The 22,658-nt window shown below is 43.1% G+C and overlaps 2 protein-coding genes and 1 pseudogene across 4 annotated transcripts; 1 reads left to right on the forward strand and 2 right to left on the reverse strand.

Moving 5' to 3' along the window:
• Window positions 1–1,976: 1,976 nt before the first annotated feature.
• Window positions 1,977–2,377, reverse strand: LOC141512019 (small ribosomal subunit protein uS8-like; annotated as a pseudogene).
• A 1,771-nt stretch (window positions 2,378–4,148) lies between these two features.
• On the forward strand, window positions 4,149–5,619 carry JTB (jumping translocation breakpoint). The gene is given in 6 exon segments (XM_074223444.1): window positions 4,149–4,248; window positions 4,250–4,350; window positions 4,472–4,506; window positions 4,701–4,786; window positions 4,980–5,059; window positions 5,267–5,619. Coding segments are annotated over 6 exon segments (486 nt in total). The 5' UTR covers window positions 4,149–4,221; the 3' UTR covers window positions 5,424–5,619.
• A 169-nt stretch (window positions 5,620–5,788) lies between these two features.
• Window positions 5,789–21,220, reverse strand: CREB3L4 (cAMP responsive element binding protein 3 like 4). 3 transcript variants are annotated; one of them, XM_074223440.1, is made up of 10 exons: window positions 21,067–21,220; window positions 12,081–12,254; window positions 11,558–11,807; window positions 10,810–10,931; window positions 8,780–8,872; window positions 8,483–8,589; window positions 6,819–6,887; window positions 6,620–6,704; window positions 6,395–6,491; window positions 5,789–6,276 (listed from the first exon to the last, which is right to left on the reverse strand). In XM_074223440.1, exons 2-10 carry the CDS (start codon window positions 12,249–12,251, stop codon window positions 6,101–6,103), a joined length of 1,170 nt encoding a protein of 389 aa, XP_074079541.1. In that variant the 5' UTR covers window positions 12,252–12,254; window positions 21,067–21,220; the 3' UTR covers window positions 5,789–6,100. The 3 variants fall into 3 exon arrangements, with proteins under 3 accessions (XP_074079541.1, XP_074079540.1, XP_074079539.1); XM_074223439.1 differs by lacking the exon at window positions 21,067–21,220 and adding an exon at window positions 12,374–13,041 and having other exon boundaries at window positions 11,558–11,798; XM_074223438.1 differs by lacking the exon at window positions 21,067–21,220 and adding an exon at window positions 12,374–13,034.
• Window positions 21,221–22,658: the final 1,438 nt, after the last annotated feature.

The raw sequence follows: 22,658 nt of genomic DNA on the forward strand, positions 1-22,658 counted from the left end.
ATTGGAAATTGAGTGAATGTCCTTCAATTGGGAAATGGCTCAGCAAACTGTGGTATATCTATGTCATGGAACACTGTTGTTCTATTAGAAACCAGGAGGAGGGGCGGCTATGTGGTGTAGTGGATAAAGCACTGGCCTTGGAGTCAGGAGTACCTGGGTTCAAATCCGGTCTCAGACACTTAATAATTACTTAGTTGTGTGGCCTTGGGCAAGCCACTTAACTCCATTTGCCTTGCAAAAACCTAAAAAAAAAAAAAAGAAACCAGGAGGGATGGAAATTCAAGGTAGCCTGGAGGGATTACTGATGCTGAGTGAGATGAACAGAACCACAAGAACATTGTACACCCTAACAGCAATATGGGGGTGATGATCAACCTTAATGGACTTGCTCATTCCATCAGTGCAACAATCAGGCACAATTTTGGGCAATCTGAAATGAAGAACACCATCTGTATCCAGAGAGACAATTGTGGGGTTTGAACAAAGACCAAAGACTATTACCTTTAATTAAAAAAAAAAACTTATGTAATTTTGCTATCTCTTATACTTTATTTTCCTTCCTTAAGGATATGATTTCTCTCCCATCACATTCAACTTACTTCAATGTATACCATGGAAACAATGTAAAGACTGACAGACTTCCTTCTGTGGGGGGTGAGGGGAGGGGAAGCAAGATTAGGGGGAAATTGTAAAATTCAAAATAAACAAAATATTTCTTTTATTAAAAAAAAAAGAAATTGTGTGTTACAAAACATCTCTGGAAAGATATACACTTCAAAATGATGAGATTATATTTCAAGGAGAAATTTGGGGTCTTCAAAAGCACTGTACAATTTCCCAAATGCAATTTAGCCCTATCTCTTTCCTCTACAATTGTCCATCCACATTGTATACTGAGATACCAATTGTATGGACAAACCATCCAACTGTATTTCATAATCTTAACAAATAGCCATCTTTCATCTAAAAAAGATCAGGAAAAGGGGCAGCTAGGTGGTGCAGTGGATACAGCACTGGCCTTGGAGTCAGGAGTACCTGAGTTCAAATCTGGCCTCAGACACTTAATAATTTCCTAGCTGTGTGGCCTTGGGCAAGCCACTTAAACCCATTGCCTTACAAAAAAAAAAATCCAGAAAAAAAGGGAAATGTTGTATTCCTTCCAGTCAGTTAATTAGTGGTCACGGAATCTAGGCTCTTGTCAAATGTAGGCACATGAAGTTTGAGAATATAATGGTAAGTAAGCCCAGGAAGAACCTATTTAGTATGATTCCCTAAATCCCCCTTTAACAAGGCTAAATATTAGATAAAGTGTATACTCTTGCCCGGAGTATTTGCCTTTCTCTCTTTTAATAGCACAAGAAGGATGATTTGTTTTACACTTGGGCTCCACCCTTGTACTTATTAAACTGGAGAGCTACAGGATGAGAGTACAAGAGAAATTAGAATTGAGGCCACAGAGAAAATGGCCAGTAACAGAAAGGAGAAGGGCAAAGAGGAAGGTTTGGAGAAGAAGCCTGAATAGCCTTAGAGAGCAGAATAGTGGAGTTTGGGGACTAAGGAGGAGGATCAAGGGACATAGAAGAACAAGGTTATGTAATTCAAAGTACTTATCCCTTCTTTGGGGGAATGGGACAGAGGGAATTCAATTCTAATCTATTTTATAAATCTAAAGGACTACATTGGCCCCTGGTGGGAAAGATCTATAAAAGAGGGAAGAATTATTATGGCTGTTTATGAGTTTGGTGCAATTCCTTCACCATCTGTTTATTGAGTTTAAAAAAATTGTGTTAGATTTGATGTTTTATTAGCCTGTCTTATGTGAGGGCTGGGTTTTACACCCTTAGAAAAAGAATCGCAGGGGATGGCTAGGTGGTGCAGTGGATAGAGCACTGACCCTGTAGTCAGGAGTACCTGAGTTCAAATCCAGCCTCAAACACTTAATAATTACCTAGCTCTGTGGCCTTGAGCAAGCCACTTCACCCCATTGCCTTGGAAAAAAAAAAAACAAAGAATCCCAGGATTTTTCCTCCTGTGTTTTCCTCTTCCTCATGGTCCATGATGCCAGCTGAGGTTGTAAGCACAATGAACCCAAACTGACAGGATGGTAGCAGATTATTCTGCCACTTTTCCAGATCTTTCAATTGAACATCAAATCTGGGGCTGTTTATGCTACACTTGTTTAATCTGCCTGTAAGGTTCACAACAATTTTTCCTGCTCTATGATCATCAATGATCTCAAATTGTCAATGTAACCATGCTTCATCATCACAGTTAAGAACCCCATGATTACTTTAGAGCATGGCCTAATGAGAACCTAGCGTTTTCCTCTCTTTTCTTCATTGTTGATGCTTTTGAGAGCTTCTGCCAGTATAATCATGCACACCGTGGTGGTGGCTCTGCAAGATAGTGGAAAGAGGGGTGACTAGGTGGTGCAGTGGATAGAGCACTAGTCCCAGAGTCAGGAGTACCTGAGTTCAAATCTGGTCTCAGACACTTGATAATTACCTAGCTGTGTGGCCTTGGGCAAGCCACTTAACCCCTTTTGCCTTGCAAAAACGAAAAAAAAAAAGATGGTGGAAAGAGCTGAGGGCTCCTTAAATTTTTTTTAATATTTTATTTGTTTTACAATTATATACAATAGTAGTTTCTGCCTATCATTTTATGTAAGGTTTTGAATTTTACAATTTCCCCCCCACCTTCCTTCCCTCCCCCATATCCCCACAGAAGGCAATCTGATAATCTTTACATTGTCTCCATGCTATACATTGATTGGGATTGAATGTGTTGAGAGAGAAATCATATCCTTGAGAAGAAAGTAAAATATTAGAGATAGCAAAATTATGTAGTACATAAGATACTTTTTTTTTTTTAAATGAAGGTAATATATACCTTGGTCTTTGTTTAAACTCCACAGTTCTTTCTCTGGATACAGATGGTATTCTCTGTTGCAGGTACTCTAAAATTGTCCCTGATTATTGCATTGATGGGGCTATTCAGGCTTCTCCAAACCCTCCTCTTTGCCCCTTTCTCCTCTCTATTACTGGCCATTTTTACTGTGGCTTCAATTCTAATTTCTCTTGTACTCTCATCCTGTAGCTCTCCATCAATGCAGTAAGCCCGTTAAGGTTGATCATCACCCCCAAATTGCTATTAGGTTGTACAATATTCCTCTGCCTCTGCTCATCTCCCAACTGGGGTTGTTCATACAAGCTGAGGCCTCTTTTTTTCCCAAATGGACATAGCTATGCCAAATCATTAATTCCCAGAAGAGCTGGTGAGACAGGAAAAGGTAGTGAATTTATTGTCCTACTAGGTGCCAGTCACTGGGCTAAAGGTTTGACAAATGTTATTTCATCTTACTCTCACAACAATCCTGGGAGGAAGGGGTCATTATTATCCATTTAACATTTGAGGAAACGGAGACAGACAGGTGATTTGCCCAGGGTCAAGATTATGAGGCAGGATTTGTCCTTGTTTTCCTCACTTCTGGAGGAAATGGGCAAAAAAAAAAATCTTAGTGAAAAAGACCGCAATATTAGGCCTCTGTATAAACACAGAATTTTGTTTTGGGGTCATAAATTATATAAGGAATGGAGTTAATTAAACAGCCTGTGCTCATGCAAAAAAGGGATGCTCAGTCAGAAACCTTGAGATAAGGCGCTGCCCTAGGAGCAAAAAATGCACTGAAGAACTACAATTCCCAGAAGGCAGTGCCCCACCCATCCGGAAGAACTCAGTCTCCCGGCGCCAAGCACTCCATCCCGCTAAGAGCCATGGGGATAAGTGTATAGAGAGGTGTGGGGAGGAGCCAGGGCCCGCTCGTGGCGCGCCCCGCGGCCGGAGTCTCCGGGGCCCGGGGGGAGGGCCGAGTCCCGGCCTCCCGCGTGACGGCACGGCGGCGGCGGAAGCCCGAGTGTGAATCTGCCGCGGTCCGGGGTCGCGTCTGCTCAGCGACGTTTCCTCCCGCGCGCGCTCGCCGGCCGAACTGGGTGGTCTGCCCTCGGAGCAGGGGAAAAATACCGCCGAGAGCTCCCTCCGCCGTCGCGCCAGCTATCGCGAGGGTACTCCGCCCCGCCTCCCTTTCCGCGGGGCCTGCTGGGAGCGCGGCGCGGCGGGGCGGGGCGGGCGGCTGCCGGGGGCGGCGGGGCTGGGCTCCGGCGGCCGCGCGCCGCGCTCTCGTCCGTCCTCCGGCTGACGTCGCCGGCCGACAGGTGCGGCGCTATGCGCCCCTCGCCCCGCATGCACCGGGGGCCCCTACTGGGTCGATGCCCCGGAGCCTCCGCCCTGCCACCCGCGGAGCCTCCTCGCCTTCTCCGGCTGGGTGCTCGTCGCCTTCGTCTTGGAAATCGGGTGAGCGGGAGGGGGAGGGGCGGGGCGCCTCGCGCACCCCGGGGTCAGGGGTCAGGGGTCAGGGCCCGGGCCGCCGGGGCTGTGGTGACTCGGCCCTGACCCGCGCCTCCTCTCCCCGCAGCCTGACCGAGGCCGCCGCCAGGGAGAAGCAGTCGGGTAGGTGAAGGGCCAGGGGCGCGGAGGTGGCCCCTGCCGGCCCTCCCTGGCCAGGACGGGCCAACGTGGGCCGGGGGGAGCAGGAGGGCGGGGCGCCCCCGGCAGGGCTGGGGGGAGGGAGAGCAGCCGTGCCCGGGGGGGGGGGTCTTTCTCCAGCCTTCACGCAGTGGAGCGGGCATTTTTCTCTTTTCCAGTGAGCACCTTGGTGTCCATGCCTTGCTGGTTGGTGGAGGATTTTGTGGTGGCCGAGGAGTGTGCCCCGTGTACTACCTTCCAGGCAGTGAGTGCCCCCCTTTATCTACGCAGGCACTCAGATCTCTCCCTCCCCCTCCCCTCTCTCTTTTGGAAGAAGTCATTCTGCCATCTTCCTGGGTATCTCCGAGCTTTAGGACTCAACAGCTGCCCCAAAGCCTTATTGACCCTTTTCCAGACTCATCTTAATTATTCCTTCTATTTATCCTTCCTTTCCACAGAAAACCACTCCTGAGTGCGGTACCACTGGCTTTGTAGAGAAGATCAGTTGTTCCCTGTCCAAGAGAGATGAGTTCAAAAGGTCAGTACTCCCTTACCTTCCCTTTGCCAAGGCCAGCTACTCGATTGGTGGCTGATTTGACAGATTGCTCTTCCTCTCCCTGTTCTTCCTCACCCCACTTTTCTCTTTTAATGGGTTTATTGGGATGGGAATAAAACTAAGAGGGGCTTAATCAAATATTGAGGATTGCACTACCGGCTGTGATAGACTGTTTCCCTGCTGTCTCAGCTGCCGCTCAGCAATGATGGAGCGACACCTGTTTTGGAAGTTTGAGGGGGCTGTGGTGGGAGTGGCTGCAGTCTTTGCCTGCCTGGTGATCCTTCGTCAGAGATCACTGGACCGAAAGGCCCTGGAAAAGGTTCGAAAACAGATTGAATCCATATAAACACCTTACCCTGACACTCAAGCCTTTTGCTCCAGGGGGGCCTGGTGGAGAAGGGTAACAGCTGGTCTGACTGGGGAGAAGGTTGTATGGGGTGACCCTGGCTCCTGGAACCCTATTCCTTCATCTTCTTCCCTTTGCCCTTCACCTTTTGTCTCCTTGATAATCAAAGAATAAAATAAAAACAACCCCACAACTATATTATTAGTTATGTTTTGCTTATTTGGGGGGGAGTGGGATCAGAATAAAGAAATAGATTGTGGGAAGCAGCTATGTCCCCAGTCTCCTTTCTCTCTATGGTTGGGGCCTGAATAAATTCATCTGTACACAAACTACCAGGAGATCCATAAAACCAAATAGAGGTTAAGTTTATAAATCAGAGATTTATTTTAAAGCAGCACTTCTTTCCTCTTACCCTTCCCCTTCCCCCCAAATTGCTCAGCTTAAAGGAGTTCAAATCCTTCACCTTGTTTGTGTATTATTATTTACACTGGGAGAATAATTTGCTGACTATATTATAGAACAGGAGAAGAGTACTACTTCACTTTCTCTAAAGCAACATCCTACTCCAGCCTGCTGCCATAGGGTTTGAAGACTGGTGGGGAGTAGTCAGGGGAATCTCAGACCTACAATTTGAATAATTTTTGTGGCAGCCTTCCAGGCCTTTTTCCAAATCTGCCTTACATCTCATCAGCATGCTGCACAATTCTCCCCTTCTCCCTGTGGCCCGGCTGTTTCCCACCCTCTTTAGGTACTGCCCCTGAGGAACCATTGGCACCCCTGTCTCCAGGCTGTGATACCAGGATCCTCAAGCTGTCAGGCACATCCCTATGAGTCAAGATGTTCCTGGAGATAACTGTGAAGAGTGAAGTAAAAGGTTAGGATGAGAATTTTCCTGGGCCCCATCCTGTTGCCCTTTGCTTGGCAAAGATGACCTTTCACCACCCACATTAATAGTTCCCACTGCACCTCACCTCCACTTGGCTTGTAAGTGTCAGGCCCAGTTGGCTGTTCCCTGTGAAAAGGGCTGAAGCTGGGAAAGATGATGAGGGTTAAGGAGAATATGAGGATCTAGCAAAAAAGAGAGACATTTAGTAAGCGGAGATCTGGCCTCAAAATGAGGGAGTAGAAGGAAGGAGAGGGGATGACAAATCTAGATGAATGGGGGGGGTGGCAAGAAGTGGGGGAGGGACCATTACCAGGACACAAGTGCTGGTCTGGGCAGCCTTGTTAGAGGTCTGAGCAATGAGTGCCTGTAGCTGTCGTAGTTGGGCCACTAAGGAGCTAGTAGGGGAGGAAAAAAGGCAGTATGTTTCTGGCCTCCAAGCATGGCAGGAATCACCTACATGCCCATGTTCTATCCCATGGGATCCCCACCACCACCTTTGTTCCACTCACACGTTGTGTCTCTCCAGTTCCTGCAGCTTTTTCTGCAGCTGCTGATTCTGCACTGAACAAGCAGCCACCCTGGGGTGAGGGGGAAAGAGACTTAGGAATGGGGATCACATAATACCAAACCAGGTGAGCAAGACATTGCACATTTCTTTAACTACATAATTAACAAAGTACTTAAGTTCCTTCCATTTACTAGGCATTGAAAATAGACAATACTGAAACAGTTCTTGCCCTCAAGGAACTTACATTCTTTGGGGAAAGAAAAGATCCCATATTAATATAAAGTAAAATACGAGGTGGTTTTGGAAGGGAGAGAACTATTTGGGGGAACCAGGAAGGACTGCTGGAAGTTAATGCTTGAGCTGAAATCTTTAAGGACATTAGTAATGCTAAGAGGCTGAGGTAAGGAGAATGGATTGTGTTCTACATTTAGCAGATAGTTCCAGTCTCTGCTTAGCTCTACCTTTCGAACTAAATGTCCCATGGGCATTTCAAACTCAGCACATCCAAAACAACTTTCTCCCAAACTCTCTCTCTGAACATACCCTGTTTTTGTCAGGCTTCACCAATAGTCTTTCAGGGCAGCTTTGAGTTAAATACAGGTGTAGGAATGAAGGCCATTGTGTCCTATATAGTGTAGAAAGGGGAAATATACAGCATACAGCAAAAAAGATAGGCTGGAACTAGGTTATAAGAGGCTAAAAATGCTGGAGGAGTTGTTTTCAATCCTAGAGGCTGTTGGAGCCATTTGCTTTCAGCTGTGGGGAACAGAGACTTGAGGCAGGGCCTAGGAGGCTGTTAGAAACATCCAGGTAAAAAGTTGAAGGTCCAGCATGAAGTGGTGTATAAGTGGATAAGGAGAAGTTAGCTGAGAAATGTGCAGAAACAAGGTCTGAGGAGTGGCTAGGTGGCGCAGTGGATAGAGCACTGGCCCTGGAGTCAGGAGTACCTGAGTTCAAATCTGGCCTCAGACACTTAATAATTGCCTAGCTGTGTGGCCTTGGGCAAGCCACTTAACCCCGTTTGCCTTGCAAAAAAAAAAAAGAAACAAGGTCTGACAACTGATGAGATTTGGGAGAAGGATGAGGAGTCATGGATGGATAATACCAAGATTATAAATCCAGGAGAATAAAAGAAAGATTATGCCTTTGACAGAAATAGGAAAGTTTGGAAGAGGGATTGGTTTGGAGAGAAGATGAAGAGTTCCGTTTTAATTATACTGAGTTTGAAATGTTTGTGGGACTTCCCTTTTAAAATGTCTGGTAGGCAGCAGATAGGGTGGGACTAGAGCTTGGGAGAGAGAGAGTAGAACTGGCTATATAGATGGAGGAGTCACCTGCACAGAGATGATAAACCCACAGTTCCCTAGTGAGAGAAAAACGAGCTTAGGGCATTGTCTTGGGATACACACATGATGAGAGGACACAATATGTATACTAACACAGCCAAAGGGTCTAAGGAATAGTCAGATATGAGAATGTAAATCTAGAGAAAATGGTATCCATGAGAAGGTGGCCAATGCTATCAACTGAGAGAGAAAGGATTAAGAGACCTTTACACGTGATAAATGAGAGATGACTGGTAATTGAGTAGAACACAATATGACTTGGCTCATATAATCTGTACCTTGGAACCAGGCTCACATTGGGATGTGACAAAATATCTACCTAGTCTCCAGACCATCTATGTATTCTTTCTTGCGTCTCCGGCTGTCCTGAGCAGACTGCTTGTTTCTGATTTTCCTCCGCACCTTCTTAAGGACTCTTTCCTCTGCCTGGGACCCAGAAAAACAGAACTTAATGCTGACTCTTAGCTCCAAAGTGTTCAGTAAAATGACTAGTACAGAGTGATAGGCCATTAATAATTGACTTAACAGGAGTTGAACCCTTACCTTTTCCCCACCATCCCCTGAGGTCCTGACTCCTCACGGGACATACTGAGGACTACACTGTCAAAGAAGTTACCTTGGTGAGGGGTAGGTGGTAGGGTAGAGATACCCCTTCCTGTCCCAACAGTCGCTTCTCCTCATCTGTCAAGAAAAGTGCTGGGCAGTGCAGCTAGTGGACAACAGAAGAGAGGGAGGAGTTGAGAAGGAGAATTTCCCCCAATAACATTCAGACTTTTTTACTTGCCCTTCCCCATCTGGAAATTCCAAACCAGAGGTAAAGGAAACAAAATTCAGAGTTTAGTGTGTGGGACTTGAGTAACATGGATCAGGAACTGGGGCCTAAATATTTGTAGTTCAGTTCATGTTAAAAGTCCTGGGAGTTCTCTGAACAATTCTCAAGACAAATCTTTCCAACAATTACCAAGGTACTGGGGGAGGAATAATATCTGGGAGGAGCATAGCTACTGAAATTATAGAGAAAGGGCAACAGAAAATGATAACGACTGAGGCAGACTCTAGACTCCAAATGCACTCCTTCTTTCCCAATGAGAAGGCAAGATGTCTCTTTTTTAGGGAACTTCCAATTCGGAGGCAATTTCAAGGTTCTTGAACTTGCAGTCGGGAGAAGTGAGTTTGAATCCTGCTTTTGAATAAATTGTGTGATTCTGGGCAAGTCCTTTAATTTTTCTGATTCTTAGTTTTCTCATCAACAAAATGGGGATATTTATCTTATTCTGTTTCATAGCCCTGGGAAGGACAGACTTATGGATGGTGACAGCTTCCAGGCAGTGGGAGGTGACAAGTATTGGGTCCAGAAAAGCTGTCTACCTCTAGTTCCTAGCTATAGCTATTCCTGAGGCAAAGACCTCCTTTACCATCTGGGATTTCCTTTATACTATATCTCAGTGAAAAGACTCTGGAGAAGGTATTAAGGGTCTTTTTGCCCAGGGTTTTCTGCAGCTATAGGCTCTGGAGAGAGGACCCTGAGCAGAGAAAATGAATGCTCCATTGCTCCCCAGGAAACCCCTTGATGGTGTCTTCCTGAAACTTAAGTGACTTTCCCAAGATCACCCCCATCAGGGGTGATGGGGCAGGATTTGAAGTCAAGGCTTCCTGAATGCAGGACCATTCCTCTAGTACTACTGATTTCTAAAATGCTTTAAAGGTTTACCATAGCCTTCTCTTCAAAGCAGCAGTGTGAAGTAAATGTGGTAAATATCCCCATTTTATTGATGAGAATCAAACAGTTTAATAAGTTAGAATCAGGATTCAAACCCAGTTCCCTCCTGACTACAAGTTCAAAGCCCTTGACAATATCTTTAAATTGGGAGTTCCCTAAGGGATGTACCATGTCTTGGTAAGGAGGTGGCATGCTGCTGGGGACTCCCCCAGGGCAGTCAGTAACTTTCATTATTGATTCTCAGTGGAACTTTGGGTAAGCCAATTAAACTCTTTCCTTATCTGTAAAATTAGAGATAATTGTATTTGCTCTGCTAATCTTATAATACTGTTGTAGAATTCAAATATCATAAGCCCTTTTGTAACATATAAAAATAAAGTGCAGTCCATTTACAAAATGTCATTCCTGGCTCTATTCCTATGGATCCAGAGGAACACTCAGACATTACCCCACATGCCTGGGCATCACTTTTCTGTGTCAGAGAAGGGAAAGTGGCCTGAGCTTTGGTCTCCTAAGTCGGTCTCTCCTTTAAGAAGGCAGGGGGACTTTATTATTTCTGTGGTGTCTGCCGGAAGCATTATCCTGCCTTACCCTTTACCTTTCCTAACCCCAGTTATGCTGGATCAATTCCCTGTTCAGTCCAGCTTGTTCTGGCAAGCATGATGGCTTTTCCTGAACTGACTGGGTAGGAGTCGGATCTCCTAACCATATCTCAGCCCAATCTCTTTCTCATCTTAAGTCAATCACTTCCACTATCTTATTTTTACAAACAGGTTTGGTCCTTGGTGCCTATCTTCAACCTCATTCCCCACACCTATCATACCTGACATCTACCTCATGTATCTCTTCTTTTTGCAGGTACCCAGTGTTTAAATGCTTTGTATTTGATATAGGGAGAGAGAAAGAAAACAGCCAAGAAGACTCACCAATGTCTCAGGAGGCACCAAGACTCCTGTTCCTATTCTGGGCTCTGGGTGGGCAGGGGGGCCAGCAGTAGGCTCACTGATGATGCAGCCATCAGGGATCAGCAAGGGGGGACTCCACTGACCTGAGCAAATGGACAAATAGAAGGCTAAGAGATGTGCAGACTTAGGGGAGTGGGGGAGAGATCTGTGAGGGAGAGGGAGGACCTGGGGCTAGAAGCAGACTTAGCTGTAAGAATTAAGAGAAGGGGCCTGGAGATATGCAGTCAGCTCTTTCTGGTATTGATTAGAGATGGGAAGGAAGGACCCAAGTTGGAGACCTAGAAATCTCTGTTGTACCCCACCACTGGCCAATTAATTAATCATAGTTATCAAGTGCCTTTTTTGAGTCAGGCACTAGAAGGTGCTGGGGATAAAAATAGAAAGAATAATGCAATGTCTGGTCAAAGACTTTACAATCTGATGGGGGAGCCAATGCTTTCATGAATAGATGGCTATATAATTAATACATTGTAGCTATATTAAGTAATTAAGCAGGAATAGCAGCAGCCATTGACAAGATGTAGGAAAAGCTTCTTAATAGGAGCTGTTGCTTGAGCTTCATCTTGAAGAAAGAATTTGAGGCAGAAGAGAGATGGGTCCATATAAAGATGTTGAGGGGAGGGACACAGTTTGCATTGTGCAGGAGAGAGGGTTAAGGTCAGGGTTTGATCAGTCTTAGTCAAGTCAGGAAGGGTGAGAGAGCACTAACCAAGCTGGATGGAGATGAGCCCAGAGCTGGCCTGCTCAGTTTCCCCTTGCAGTCCTTCCAGGGCCCCGGTCTCGTAGACAACCTCATAGAGGGCAGGAGGACTGAGAGCCATGGGGCCTGGGGGGCTGTCAGGACGACCAGGCTCCTCAGAGATACCACTGTCACTTCCTGGAGAAACTCTGGACTGGTAGACCTCATTGGGGTCAATGAGCAAGTTCAGGAAATCATCAGGTTCACTCTCCTGAAGGCCCTGGGACAGTGAAGGGGAGGCATACAGATGTAGAAATAAGAAATCTTTCTAAAGACTGCTCTGGATGCCTAATGTTACATTTTAGGGGGCTTTCTTCTGGAGATGGGGAGCAATAGGCCAATTCCTTCTTGGTCTGGAGAACCTACCTACCTGTGGGTCATTTTTGATGGGGGAGTTCTATTATGTTTTAACCTTTTCCTCTCTGGGCTGTACTACCCACTCCCATTTCCTGCTCCCCTTCCCAAACTATTTCTGTCCAGCCCTCATACTCACACAGCTGCTGCTCCCCTCTGGTTCCCAGCCTCCTGGTCTTGGATCATGCAGTCCAGCTCCCTCTGGCTCTTGGAATGAGGAAGGTCCTGCCAGCTCTGGGAAGGCCTGTATGCTTATATCTTCTGAAGGTTCCAACAAGATCTCCAGCAGTTCAGGGTCACTGAGTTCCATCCTCTTAATGTGGAGCAGTAGGAGAGAGGGTTAGAATCCTTTTCATCTGTTCTCTCCTTCTCCCCTCATCGCCCAGCCCTGGGGTGATTTCTCCCCTCCAGCCAGTCAACTTGTCCCCTTACCTGTTCACTTCTCTTGCCTCGTTTGCCTCTGGTGAAGCAGGACCCCTGAGCATTACCTCTTCTCTTCTGCTCCCTGGCAGGCCCCAACACTACTTTTTCTTTCATCCAGGATCTCACATCCTGGACCTGCCAACACCCAGCCCCGCCCCCCTCAGGAGCACGGGTAAGGGGGTGGTGGCCAGGAAAGAGATTCTCAGGACTGGGACCGGACGCTCAGAGGTGGCCTAATGCACGCACATCTTTTGGCCTCAGTTTCCTCTTCTGCCTCACAATCAGGACCTATCAAGCTGGGCGATACGATAGCTTCTGTTGTGTGTGTGCGTGTGTGTGGGGGGGCTCTCCTGATCCCCGGGGCAGGGAAATGCCTTCTCACCACCGGGAGGGAAGAGGAGGTTTCAGTGGGGTTTCAGCGTCCCACTTATTCTGGGATCCCTGTCCATCTTAAAAAGGTCGGTAGGCTTCCTGGTATCTCCTTTGGTTTCAAACAAACAAACAAACCACCACAAAAGCCACCTAGGACTTTGAGGGACGTCTTTCCCAGCCAATCGTGTCTCCCTACACTTACTTTTATTCACCCTTGTCTCCTCCGGGGTGACCAGAGGTAAACAGCCACGCCCCAGGAGGTTCTAATAGGCTTCTGGAAGGAGAACTCGGACCCAGGAGGTGGGAACACTTATTTGTCAGGAAGGAATTGGGTGCCGGGGAGGGAGAAGAGGCGGGGCCGGAGAAGCTGGAACGGAGCCCCGGAAAAGTTCGGGGGAGCCGGAGGAGGAGGAGGAGGAGGAGGGAAGGAGAAGAATCCTTCCCACGTGACCTAGTTTCAGCTATCCCTGGGGCAGAGGACTAACTTCTGTCTCGAGCCGCGGGACGTGCTGGGCTTGATCCGGGCACAACCTTACGCTCACTGGCCCGCTCCTCCTCCCGGGGAATCTGCGCTTTCTGCTTCTTAATAAACAAGAGGCTGGAACATAAATGTGGTCACTGGGTCGGGAACAGAGTTTTGGGAAATCCAAAATGGTAAATAATTCATTTATAAAGGGTTTGAGGAACATATTTCCATCTCTGATTTTTAATATGAGCGTTTCATGCTCGGCGGGATTCACTACAAGCATAAGAATGGATCCTTGCTGATTCAAGGATGGAAGTCATCCCCTTCCCCCGCTCTGAGACAAACAGTAGGTGGGAAGCTTGGGCTTTCCCCAAGGGTCTTTGAAAGTCTTTAAATAAGAAACAAACTCTCAGAGAATTTGTTTGGCAGGGAGAGGGTAGAAGGGCTGTCTAGAGCTTAAACTCATCAGTTTACATTCTGAAAATGATTCAGGAAGTGCTTTGGAAATCTTTGTGCTTTCTCATTTTCATGTGCTGCTCACCTTTAATACTCCAATTAAGGAATTTCTCAGATTGATGGAAAGCACCAAGTAGAGCTGCCATTCTGAAACGTTCCCTGGAGCCCTGGATGTGGTTCAGTGTTTCCATTTCAAAAGGGTAAAAGTGTAATTCCATTTAATAAGTATTTTGTGGCCCATATCCCAGATTTCACTCCTCCAGAAGAGGTGTGTCCAGAGAACTTGGCCACATATCTCCTCCCTGGAGGTACTCTTAGGAGTACCCATGAGGAGTCAAAGGGGATTCTGGAAAATCATGAGTTTAAGCCCAGCAATATATATGTACCTCCCTCTTTTCAGATTTGAAATTCATTTAAGATTTAAGTAGATTTTAGCAAGGGATATTTTCTAATGTACCTTATTTTAGTACAAAACATCTATAAGTCTGTCACATTCCCACAAAAACATAAAAGAGTCCATGGGGAAACTGAATTCAAGTCTAGAGAGAATGTTTGGCAGAGGCCATTCACAGCTGATGGTTGCTGAAGTCCCTCCCATTCTGGGAAGTCAAAGCCTAGGCTTCTCTTCACCCCACCCTGCTCCACACCCCCTCCCCTAACCATGGTTCTTCCTTAGGGTTGTGCCAGAGAGACAGGAACTCAGCTTCAGCCTCTGAACCCCTTCTTCATGTGTTTCATTTACAGATAATATCTGGAGCAGGGTTTCTGAACCTGGGGTCTAGAAACTTAAAAAAATGTATATTTTATGATTCCAAATAACTAATTTACTTTATAATACTATTAATTTTACAAAATTTAAAAACCTTATTATGAGATGGGGTCTATGGGCTTTACAAACTACCAAGAGTTCATATGTGGGTATGTTGGTAAATATTTTAACAATCTAGTTCTCTCAAAAATAAAGTTAATTTTTCATAAAAATTTCCCCATCATATTCTTAAATCTTGATAGCTCACAAAATGATAAACCATGCCCTAAGTTATAGCTCTTGATGATTTCTGAGGTGTAAATGCTAAGTAGAAATGCTCACACTAAAAAGTTAGCCATGAGCCCTTGGGAAATAGAGTTGGCTCCTGATATACCTCTGTCACCATAGCACAAACATGATTTAAGGATGCCTTTGCTAGGGCCTGGCCAATCTTTCGCAGAGTCCCAATCCAACTCACTCACTTTAAGAGTTAAGTAAGTAGTCAGCCTATCCTTTCAATTTACTATGGGGCCTACAGGTCTAAATTACTTGTGGTATTGGGTTTGTGGAGTACTTTTTTGTTTTGTTTTCTTTTTGCAATCTGGTGTTAAGTGGCTTGCCCAGGGTCATACATCTAGTGTCAGAGACCAAATGGGAATTCAGTCCTCAGGACTCCAGAGCCAGTCACCAAACTGCCCTGGATTAATTTACTTGTTAAAGATGGTATTCTAGGGGATAGGAAGTAAATATATACTTTAGATAAGACTTGGGATCTACTCTCAGAATTTACAACCCAGCTTGAGGAATACAGACAAATAAATAAAATTCAAATTAATCCTGAGAAGTGTGAAGTCTAAAGGAAGAAAAATTATTATAGACTTGGAAGGAGGAATAAGGGAGGCTTTGTAAAGGACAATGTATTTACTCTGGACTTTTAAAAATGGGGAAGGGCATCTCATTTGTATAGATAGCTTGGGCAAAGAAAGGGCAGGAAAAGGGAGGACTGCCTGGGAGATTAATATAAATATGAGGGAGTGACATATCAAGCAAACAAATAATTTAGCAAAATAAGATAAACTTGTCCATATATTCCCATAATTCTTCAGAGGATAGCTGCTTAATGTTTTATAGGTCTTATTCTTTGAATATATCATAGTTATCATTGTACCACTTAGGCAGGCTCAATTTTACAGGCTCATTCTTAATTTTCTGTTTATAAATGAATGGAAAAAACATTAAATGCTCAGCAAAGTATTTGTTACACACACACACACACACACACACACACACACACAAACACACAGACATATTTACCCCCTAGATATTGTCTAGGACAGTGGTGTCAAACTCAAATATAAACATAAATATAAACATATAAACTAAACCTAAAAAAGATTATTTTGTGGGCTGCATATTGTCTTAGAAAACTACATGTAGACATTATGTTTTATTGTATTTTTACTTATTTTAAGTATTTCCCAATTACATTTTTAATGTTAATTTATTTTTTCAATTGCATGCAAAGATAGTTTTCATTTTTTTTTTTTAGATTTTTTTTTGCAAGGCAATGGAGTTAAGTGTCTTGCCTAAGGCCATACAGCTAGGTATTTATTAAGTGTCTGAGGTCAGATTTGAACTCAGGTCCTCCTGATTCCAGGGCCGGTGCTCTATCCACTGTACCACCTAGCCACCCCCACAAAGATAGTTTTCAATATTCCTCCCCAATTACATTTTTTTGTTTGTTTTGGTAAGACAATGGGGTTAAGAGACTTTCCCAAGGTCATACATTAGTATCAAGTGACTGAAGCTGGTTTGGAACTCAGGTCCTCGTGATTTCAGGAATGGGGCTCTAACCATTGGACCATGTAACGGCCCTACAACATTTCCTAGTGCAGCCCCAACCAGATTAAAATGTAATGGGAGGGAGGGAGTTGGGCCATTCAGTGAATAGTATCACTAAAATGAACCCAGAACTAAGAATATAATTCAACAAATCACAAATTTGTGAAACCTAATAAATTTTTAGATAAAACTAATTCTAATTTGAATGAAAGGGAAAAGTATAAAGTTTGTAATCATTTGTTAGATGAAATAAATAGCCCAAGGGGCACTAGGTGGTACAGTGGATAGAGCACTGGCACTGGAGTCAGGAGGACCTGAGTTCAAATGTGACCTCAGACATTTAATAATTGCCTAGCTGTGTGACCATGTTAAGTCACTTAACCCCATTGCCCTAAATAAATAAATAAGAAGATTAAAAAAAAAAAAGAAAGAAATAGCACAGGAACAATCTATAAGATTTCCCATCTAAAAACATAAGATGTGGGGGCAGCTGTATTGGGTAGTGTTGCAAGCTGTATCTTTGACATTTCTACTCTAGGATATACTATTATGTCTGATGATTTGTAGGAAAATTTGGACATATTCTTTGCTTAATTACTTGTTTTATTGATATATCATTCCCTCATAATAAACTATCCATGCAGCTAGATGGCACAGTGAATAGGACCTGCTGGATTTAGTGTGGGGAAGACTAAGTTCAAATCTAGCCTTAAATACCTAGCTGTGTGACCCTTAAGACTTGAGACCCTATAGATATAAGTACTTTCTTCATTAACCTCATAGCCTTATCTATAAATTGAGGCTAATAATAGTACCTACCTCCCAGGGATGCTGTGAGCATCAAATGAGATTTTTTGTAAAACTCTGAGCAAACTATTGAAAACTGAAAAATAGGCTCAGAGGAGAAGGAATTAAGTATCTATGTGGGTTTGTTTTGGGTGAAGAAATCACCAACTCTGACTCAGAAGGGTAAGAAACTGCTTAAATTTAATTCACAGGTTATTGCAAAAGTGTACAAATACTACCAGAAGTGATCTTAGGCAAGTCACTTAACCCCATTGCCTTAAATAAATTAAAAAAAAAATAAATAGCCACAAGCTGAGCTTCAAGAACATCAAGGACAGCTAAGAGGGATGGAAGAATTTGAGTGATTATTTGAGGAATAACACTCCCCCAGAGCAAGCTAGCTTCACAGCAATACAAGCAGCATAAGTAGAAGACAAGATAAATAGTAGAGAAGGGTATAGAGAGGCAGGAGAGTTTGGGGGATGATGCTCCCATAGCAGGCTAGCCTACAAAGGCAGAGGAGCATCTCTACTGAAGAGGGAGCTGAGATTTTAAGGGAGATTTAGGGAGACAGGTGGGTGCTGGTAGCTCAGAGAAAAGAGATAAGGTAATAAGAAGTATGTAGATAAGAGGTGATAGATACCAGCTTGGAGGATAAAAATTCACTTTAAAAAATATAGAGACTCGGGTGGGGGTAGGGAAGTAAGATTGGAGGGAAAATTGTAAAACTCAAATAATATCTTTAATAAAAACAAAGTAACAGTCAAAAAAAATAGAGAGACTCTTCTGGGCAAAAAAAAAAAGTTTCTTTTGTCTTTTCTTGAGAGAAGGGCACATTCCAAGTCTCACAAAAGTACTAAAGATCAACAAGTTGACCTGAATTGACAATCAGGCAAAATTATATGGCATAATGCAATCCCTCCTCTTCCCTATCTTCCCTCTCTATTGACTCATTGGTTAGTCTTCAGAATTAAATTCTACTTGTGAAAATCTATTTGTGAAAACCCCAGCAACAAAGAAAAGAATGAAAGTTTTTCATGAAATATGTTACCTCACCATGCAGATGGTGAGAATAACCTTCAGGATTATAACTATCTTATTTTTTTTTTTTAGGGTTGTTTTTTTTTTTGCAAGGCAAATGGGGTTTAAGTGGCTTGCCCAAGGCCACACAGCTAGGTAATTATTAAGTGTCTGAAACCAGATTTGAACTCAGGTAGTCCTGACTCCAGGGCCAGTACTCTATCCACTGCACCACCTAGCCGCCCCTTGTAACTGTCTTATTGAATCAATGTAACTCCTCTTGGAACACAAGGTCCAGGAACAGTCTACTTATCATTAAACAAGAGGAGGCTTAGGAGCTTCTTTGGAATGCAAGGTTTTTCTCATGGGAAAAAATCTACTATCCTTCTAGTAATCAGCAAAAGTAGTCTTATCAAAAGTTAGGAGAGTGAGCCACCTTTTAGAATCTTAGGGACTTTCTTCTAGAAAGAGTTTAAGGATAATTGTTATTTTCTAAGATATAGAGAGAATTGAGTCATATTTTAAAAAAAAAGCCATTTCCCCAATTGACAAATGGTCAAAGGATATGCAAAAGAAATTTACACCTGAGGAGATCAAAGCAATCCATAGTAATATGAAAAATTGGTCTAAATCATTACTTATTAGAGAAATGCAAATTAAAGCTTCTCTGAGGTACCACCTCACACCTCTCAGACTGGCCAATATGATCAGAAAGGGTAATGATCGTTGGAAGTGTTGTGGGAAATCTGGGACACTTACATTCTTGCTGGAGCTGTGAACTCATCCAACCTTTCTGGAGAGAAATTTGGAACTATGCCCAAAGGGTAGCAAAAATGTGCATACCCTTTGATCCAGCAATACCACTACTGGGTCTATACCCTGAAGAGATGATGAAAAAGGGTAAAATTACTTGTACAAAAATATTCATAGTAACCCTGTTTGTGGTGACAAAGAATTGGAAATCAAGTAAATATCCTTCAATTGAGGAATGGCTTAGCAAACTGTGGTATATGTATGTCATGGAATACTATTGTTCTATTAGAAACCAGGAGGGATGGGAATTCAGGGAAACCTGGAGGGATTTGCATGAACTGATGCTGAGTGAGATGAGCAGGACCAGAAAAACACTGTACACTCTAACAGCAATATGAGGGCAGTGATCAACCTTGATGGACTTGCTCATTCCATCAATGCAACAATCAGGGACAATTTGGGGCTCTCTGCAATGGAGAATACCATCTATATCCAGAGAAACAACTGTGGAGTTTGAACAAAGACCAAGGACTATTAACTTTAATTTAGGGAAAAAACTGATATATTATTGTCTGATCTTGCTATCTCTTTTACTTTATGTTTCTTTCTTAAGGATATAATTTCTCTCTCATCACATTCAATTTGGATCAGTGTATACCATTGAAACAATAAAAAAACTGACAAATTGCCTTCTGTGGGGGGTGGGGGGAGGGAAGTAAGATTAGGGGAAAAATTGTAAAACCCAAAATAAATAAAATCTTTAAAAAAAAAGAATAATTGTTCTTTCTTTAATATTTCTTAACCCTAAGAAGATTTCACTAGGAATATTAAACCCTGAAATGGTTTTATTGGAAATATTCCACTCAATCCCTCTTCTTTCATATATATATATTGCATCTGAAGTCCTTTCACACTATCCTTGATACCCCTTCAGGTTTTATTCTCTCTTCCTGTCTACTTGGGACCCATCTTCTTGGAACCCCCGACCAAACAACCCATACACACAGATAGACACAATGGAGGAAGGTGAACTGGTCTGTTCTCTCTTTTCCCCTGGAAACATTCAATATCTTTCTGTATCTGCAGAGTCTATTCCAATCTCCAATTCAGACGATATGTTGAGATCTCCTCTTCTGTTTTAAACACAGTAGCTTATCTGATAGACTCATATTTTCATTATTAGATCATGAAATTCTAAAGCTATTAAATTCACATTTTGCCTTACTGTCACCTTGTTATACATTCTTTACTTTAACAAGAATACAACTTCATAACTGTTCACTTCATAAGTGAATGTGTTGAAAATTATCAATTAATTTGAGCTTATAACATTTACATTAGATGACCATCTTAGTACAAAGAGTGTCCAGCAAGTGTCATACAAATACCCTTAATCTCTTGCTCTTCATTAAAATAACTTAAGCACCCTTAACTAAAATAAATTCTTCTTTCTTCCCAAAAATGTTTCTTTTTTTTTAAAGGTTTTTGCAAGGCAAACGGGGTTAAGTGGATTGCTTAGGGCTATACAGCTAGGTAATTATTAAGTGTCTGAGGCTGGATTTGAACCTGGGTACTCCTGACTCCAGGGCCAGTGCTTTATCCACTATGCCACCTAGCCACTGCCCCCCAAATGTTTCTAACTAAACTTCTCCTGATGAAACAACTGACTTACATTCTCTTCTCAAAATAGAACTTCAAACTGCTACTGCACAGGAGTGTATCTTGAGATTATATAAACCTTCTTTATTCTTTTTACCCAAATATCCTTTTTTTTCTTAATAAATTCCCCTTTTGCTCCCATTTCCCTCCCAAGGTCGAGAGATAACAAATGGAAAAAAAAAACCCAAAGCCAGGCAAGTGCCCTGGAAAAAAGAAGCAGGGACAGGGAGGAGGGAGAGGAGGAGAAAGCATTCTGTCAACACAGAATCACAGTAAAGAAGCAGGAAAGAGAAAAAGTCAACAGCATTTTATCATTCTCTTCACTTTTCCCTTTTTACTTTGGATTTCTCCCCATTATTAAGTCTAGACCCTAGAGCTCTTAGCCTGCACTTCTGAACCCTTCTATCTTGTCCCTATGGCCTCTAACTGCTTGGACTTCTTTGGAATTTCTCTCTGTAAATTGTATTAAAATTGCTTGGGAGTATTTCTACCCCTGCCATTTTTTTGCTCCCATCAGACTCAATCTGCAGATTTGAGCTGTGTGAGAGCGACAAGGGTCAGGCCACCCAGGGTACACCTGGGCTTGTGTATACAACTTACAAACCGGTGGTGCCATCTGTGAATCTTCTTCTGTGGCAGGGTGTTTCCCTTTGTAGTGCTGCCTCCCGAGGTCCTTTGGCTTTCAATTTTGCTCAAACTAAGTCTCTCTTTGGGATTCTTCCCTCATTCCACAAGGGATCTGCCTGGGCACTAAATCACAGCTGCTGAGAATTTCCAGCATGGCACCCGCTTGTGTGTGTGTCCAAGAGAGCCTTAAGGAGGGGATTAATTTCCTGGCCAATGCACCAAACTGTGTGGGATAAAAATCCACTTAAAGAAATATAGAGACTCCTCTGAGCAAAAAAAAAAAAAAAAAGTTTATTTTGGCTTTTCTCAAAAGAAGGGCACACTCCAAGTCTCACAAAGGTAGTGAAGATCAAGGAGCTGCCCTGAATTGACAGTCAAGCAAGTTTATTGCAACTCTTCCCTATCTTCCCTTTCTGTCGACTCATTGTTAGTCTTCAGAGTTAAATTCTACTTGTAAAAACCCCAGCAACAAAGAAAAGAATGAATGGTTTTCATAAAATATATTACCTCACCATCCAGATGGTGAGAAGAATCTTCAGGATTATAACTATCTTATTGAAGCAATGTAACTCCTCTTGGAACACAAGGTCCAGGAACTGTCTACTTATCACACAAGAGGAGGCTTAGGAGCTTCTTTGGAATGCAAGGTTTTTCTCATGGGAAATGGAAAAAGTCTATTATCCTAGTAATCAGTAAAAGTAGTCTTATCAAAAGTTAGGAGAGTGAGCCACCTGTTTGGAATACAAGGGGCTTTCTTCTAGAAATAGTTTAAGAATAATTATTCTTTTTTTAATATTTCATAACCCTGAGAAGACTTCACTAGAAATATTAAACCCTGAAATGGTTTTATTGGGAATATTCCATTTACCAGTCTTAATCCTTTCAGGGTAAATTCAGGGGATCCATTGTTTTGTTGATAGAAGCTTGTTTTGTGCCTAGGAATAGGGATTTATGCCTAGTAGGGGTAAAGTACTTTACTAAAACAGTTTATGATCAGTGCTAAGGAAAACAGATAATAACTATAAAACATGTTTCTCTGTCTAAAATTTCCACTATTTTTTTTTTTTTGCAAGGCAAATGGGGTTAAGTGGCTTGCCCAAGGCCACAAGGCTAGGTAATTATAAAGTGTCTGAGGCGGGACTTGAACTCAGGTACTCCTGACTCCAGGGCCAATGCTCTATCCACTGCACCTAGCCACCCCTAAAATTTCCCCTATTTTAATAGGGTTCTGAAATCAGAAAATCCTCGGGAACTAAATTAGTCTGAATTAATCTTTTTGCCATGTCTTCACCTTAAATCATTATTTGACTTTTTTGAAAGATGTGCCCTAGGGGTGGCTAAGGTGTCAAAGTAGATAGAGCAACGGCCTTGTAGTCCAGAGTACCTGCGTTCAAATCTGATCTTAGACTCTTAATAATTACCTAGCCATGTGTCCTTGGGCAAGCCACTTAACCCCATCACCTTGAAAAAAAATCTAAAAAAAAAAAAAGATGGGCCCTGTTTGAGGCATGCTGAGATTATGGATCAAGTGTTCTTGTTGTAGTTACCTGCTTCAAATCAAACTG

This window comes from Macrotis lagotis, chromosome 2, assembly GCF_037893015.1.
Source record: "Macrotis lagotis isolate mMagLag1 chromosome 2, bilby.v1.9.chrom.fasta, whole genome shotgun sequence".
NCBI lineage: Eukaryota > Metazoa > Chordata > Mammalia > Peramelemorphia > Peramelidae > Macrotis > Macrotis lagotis.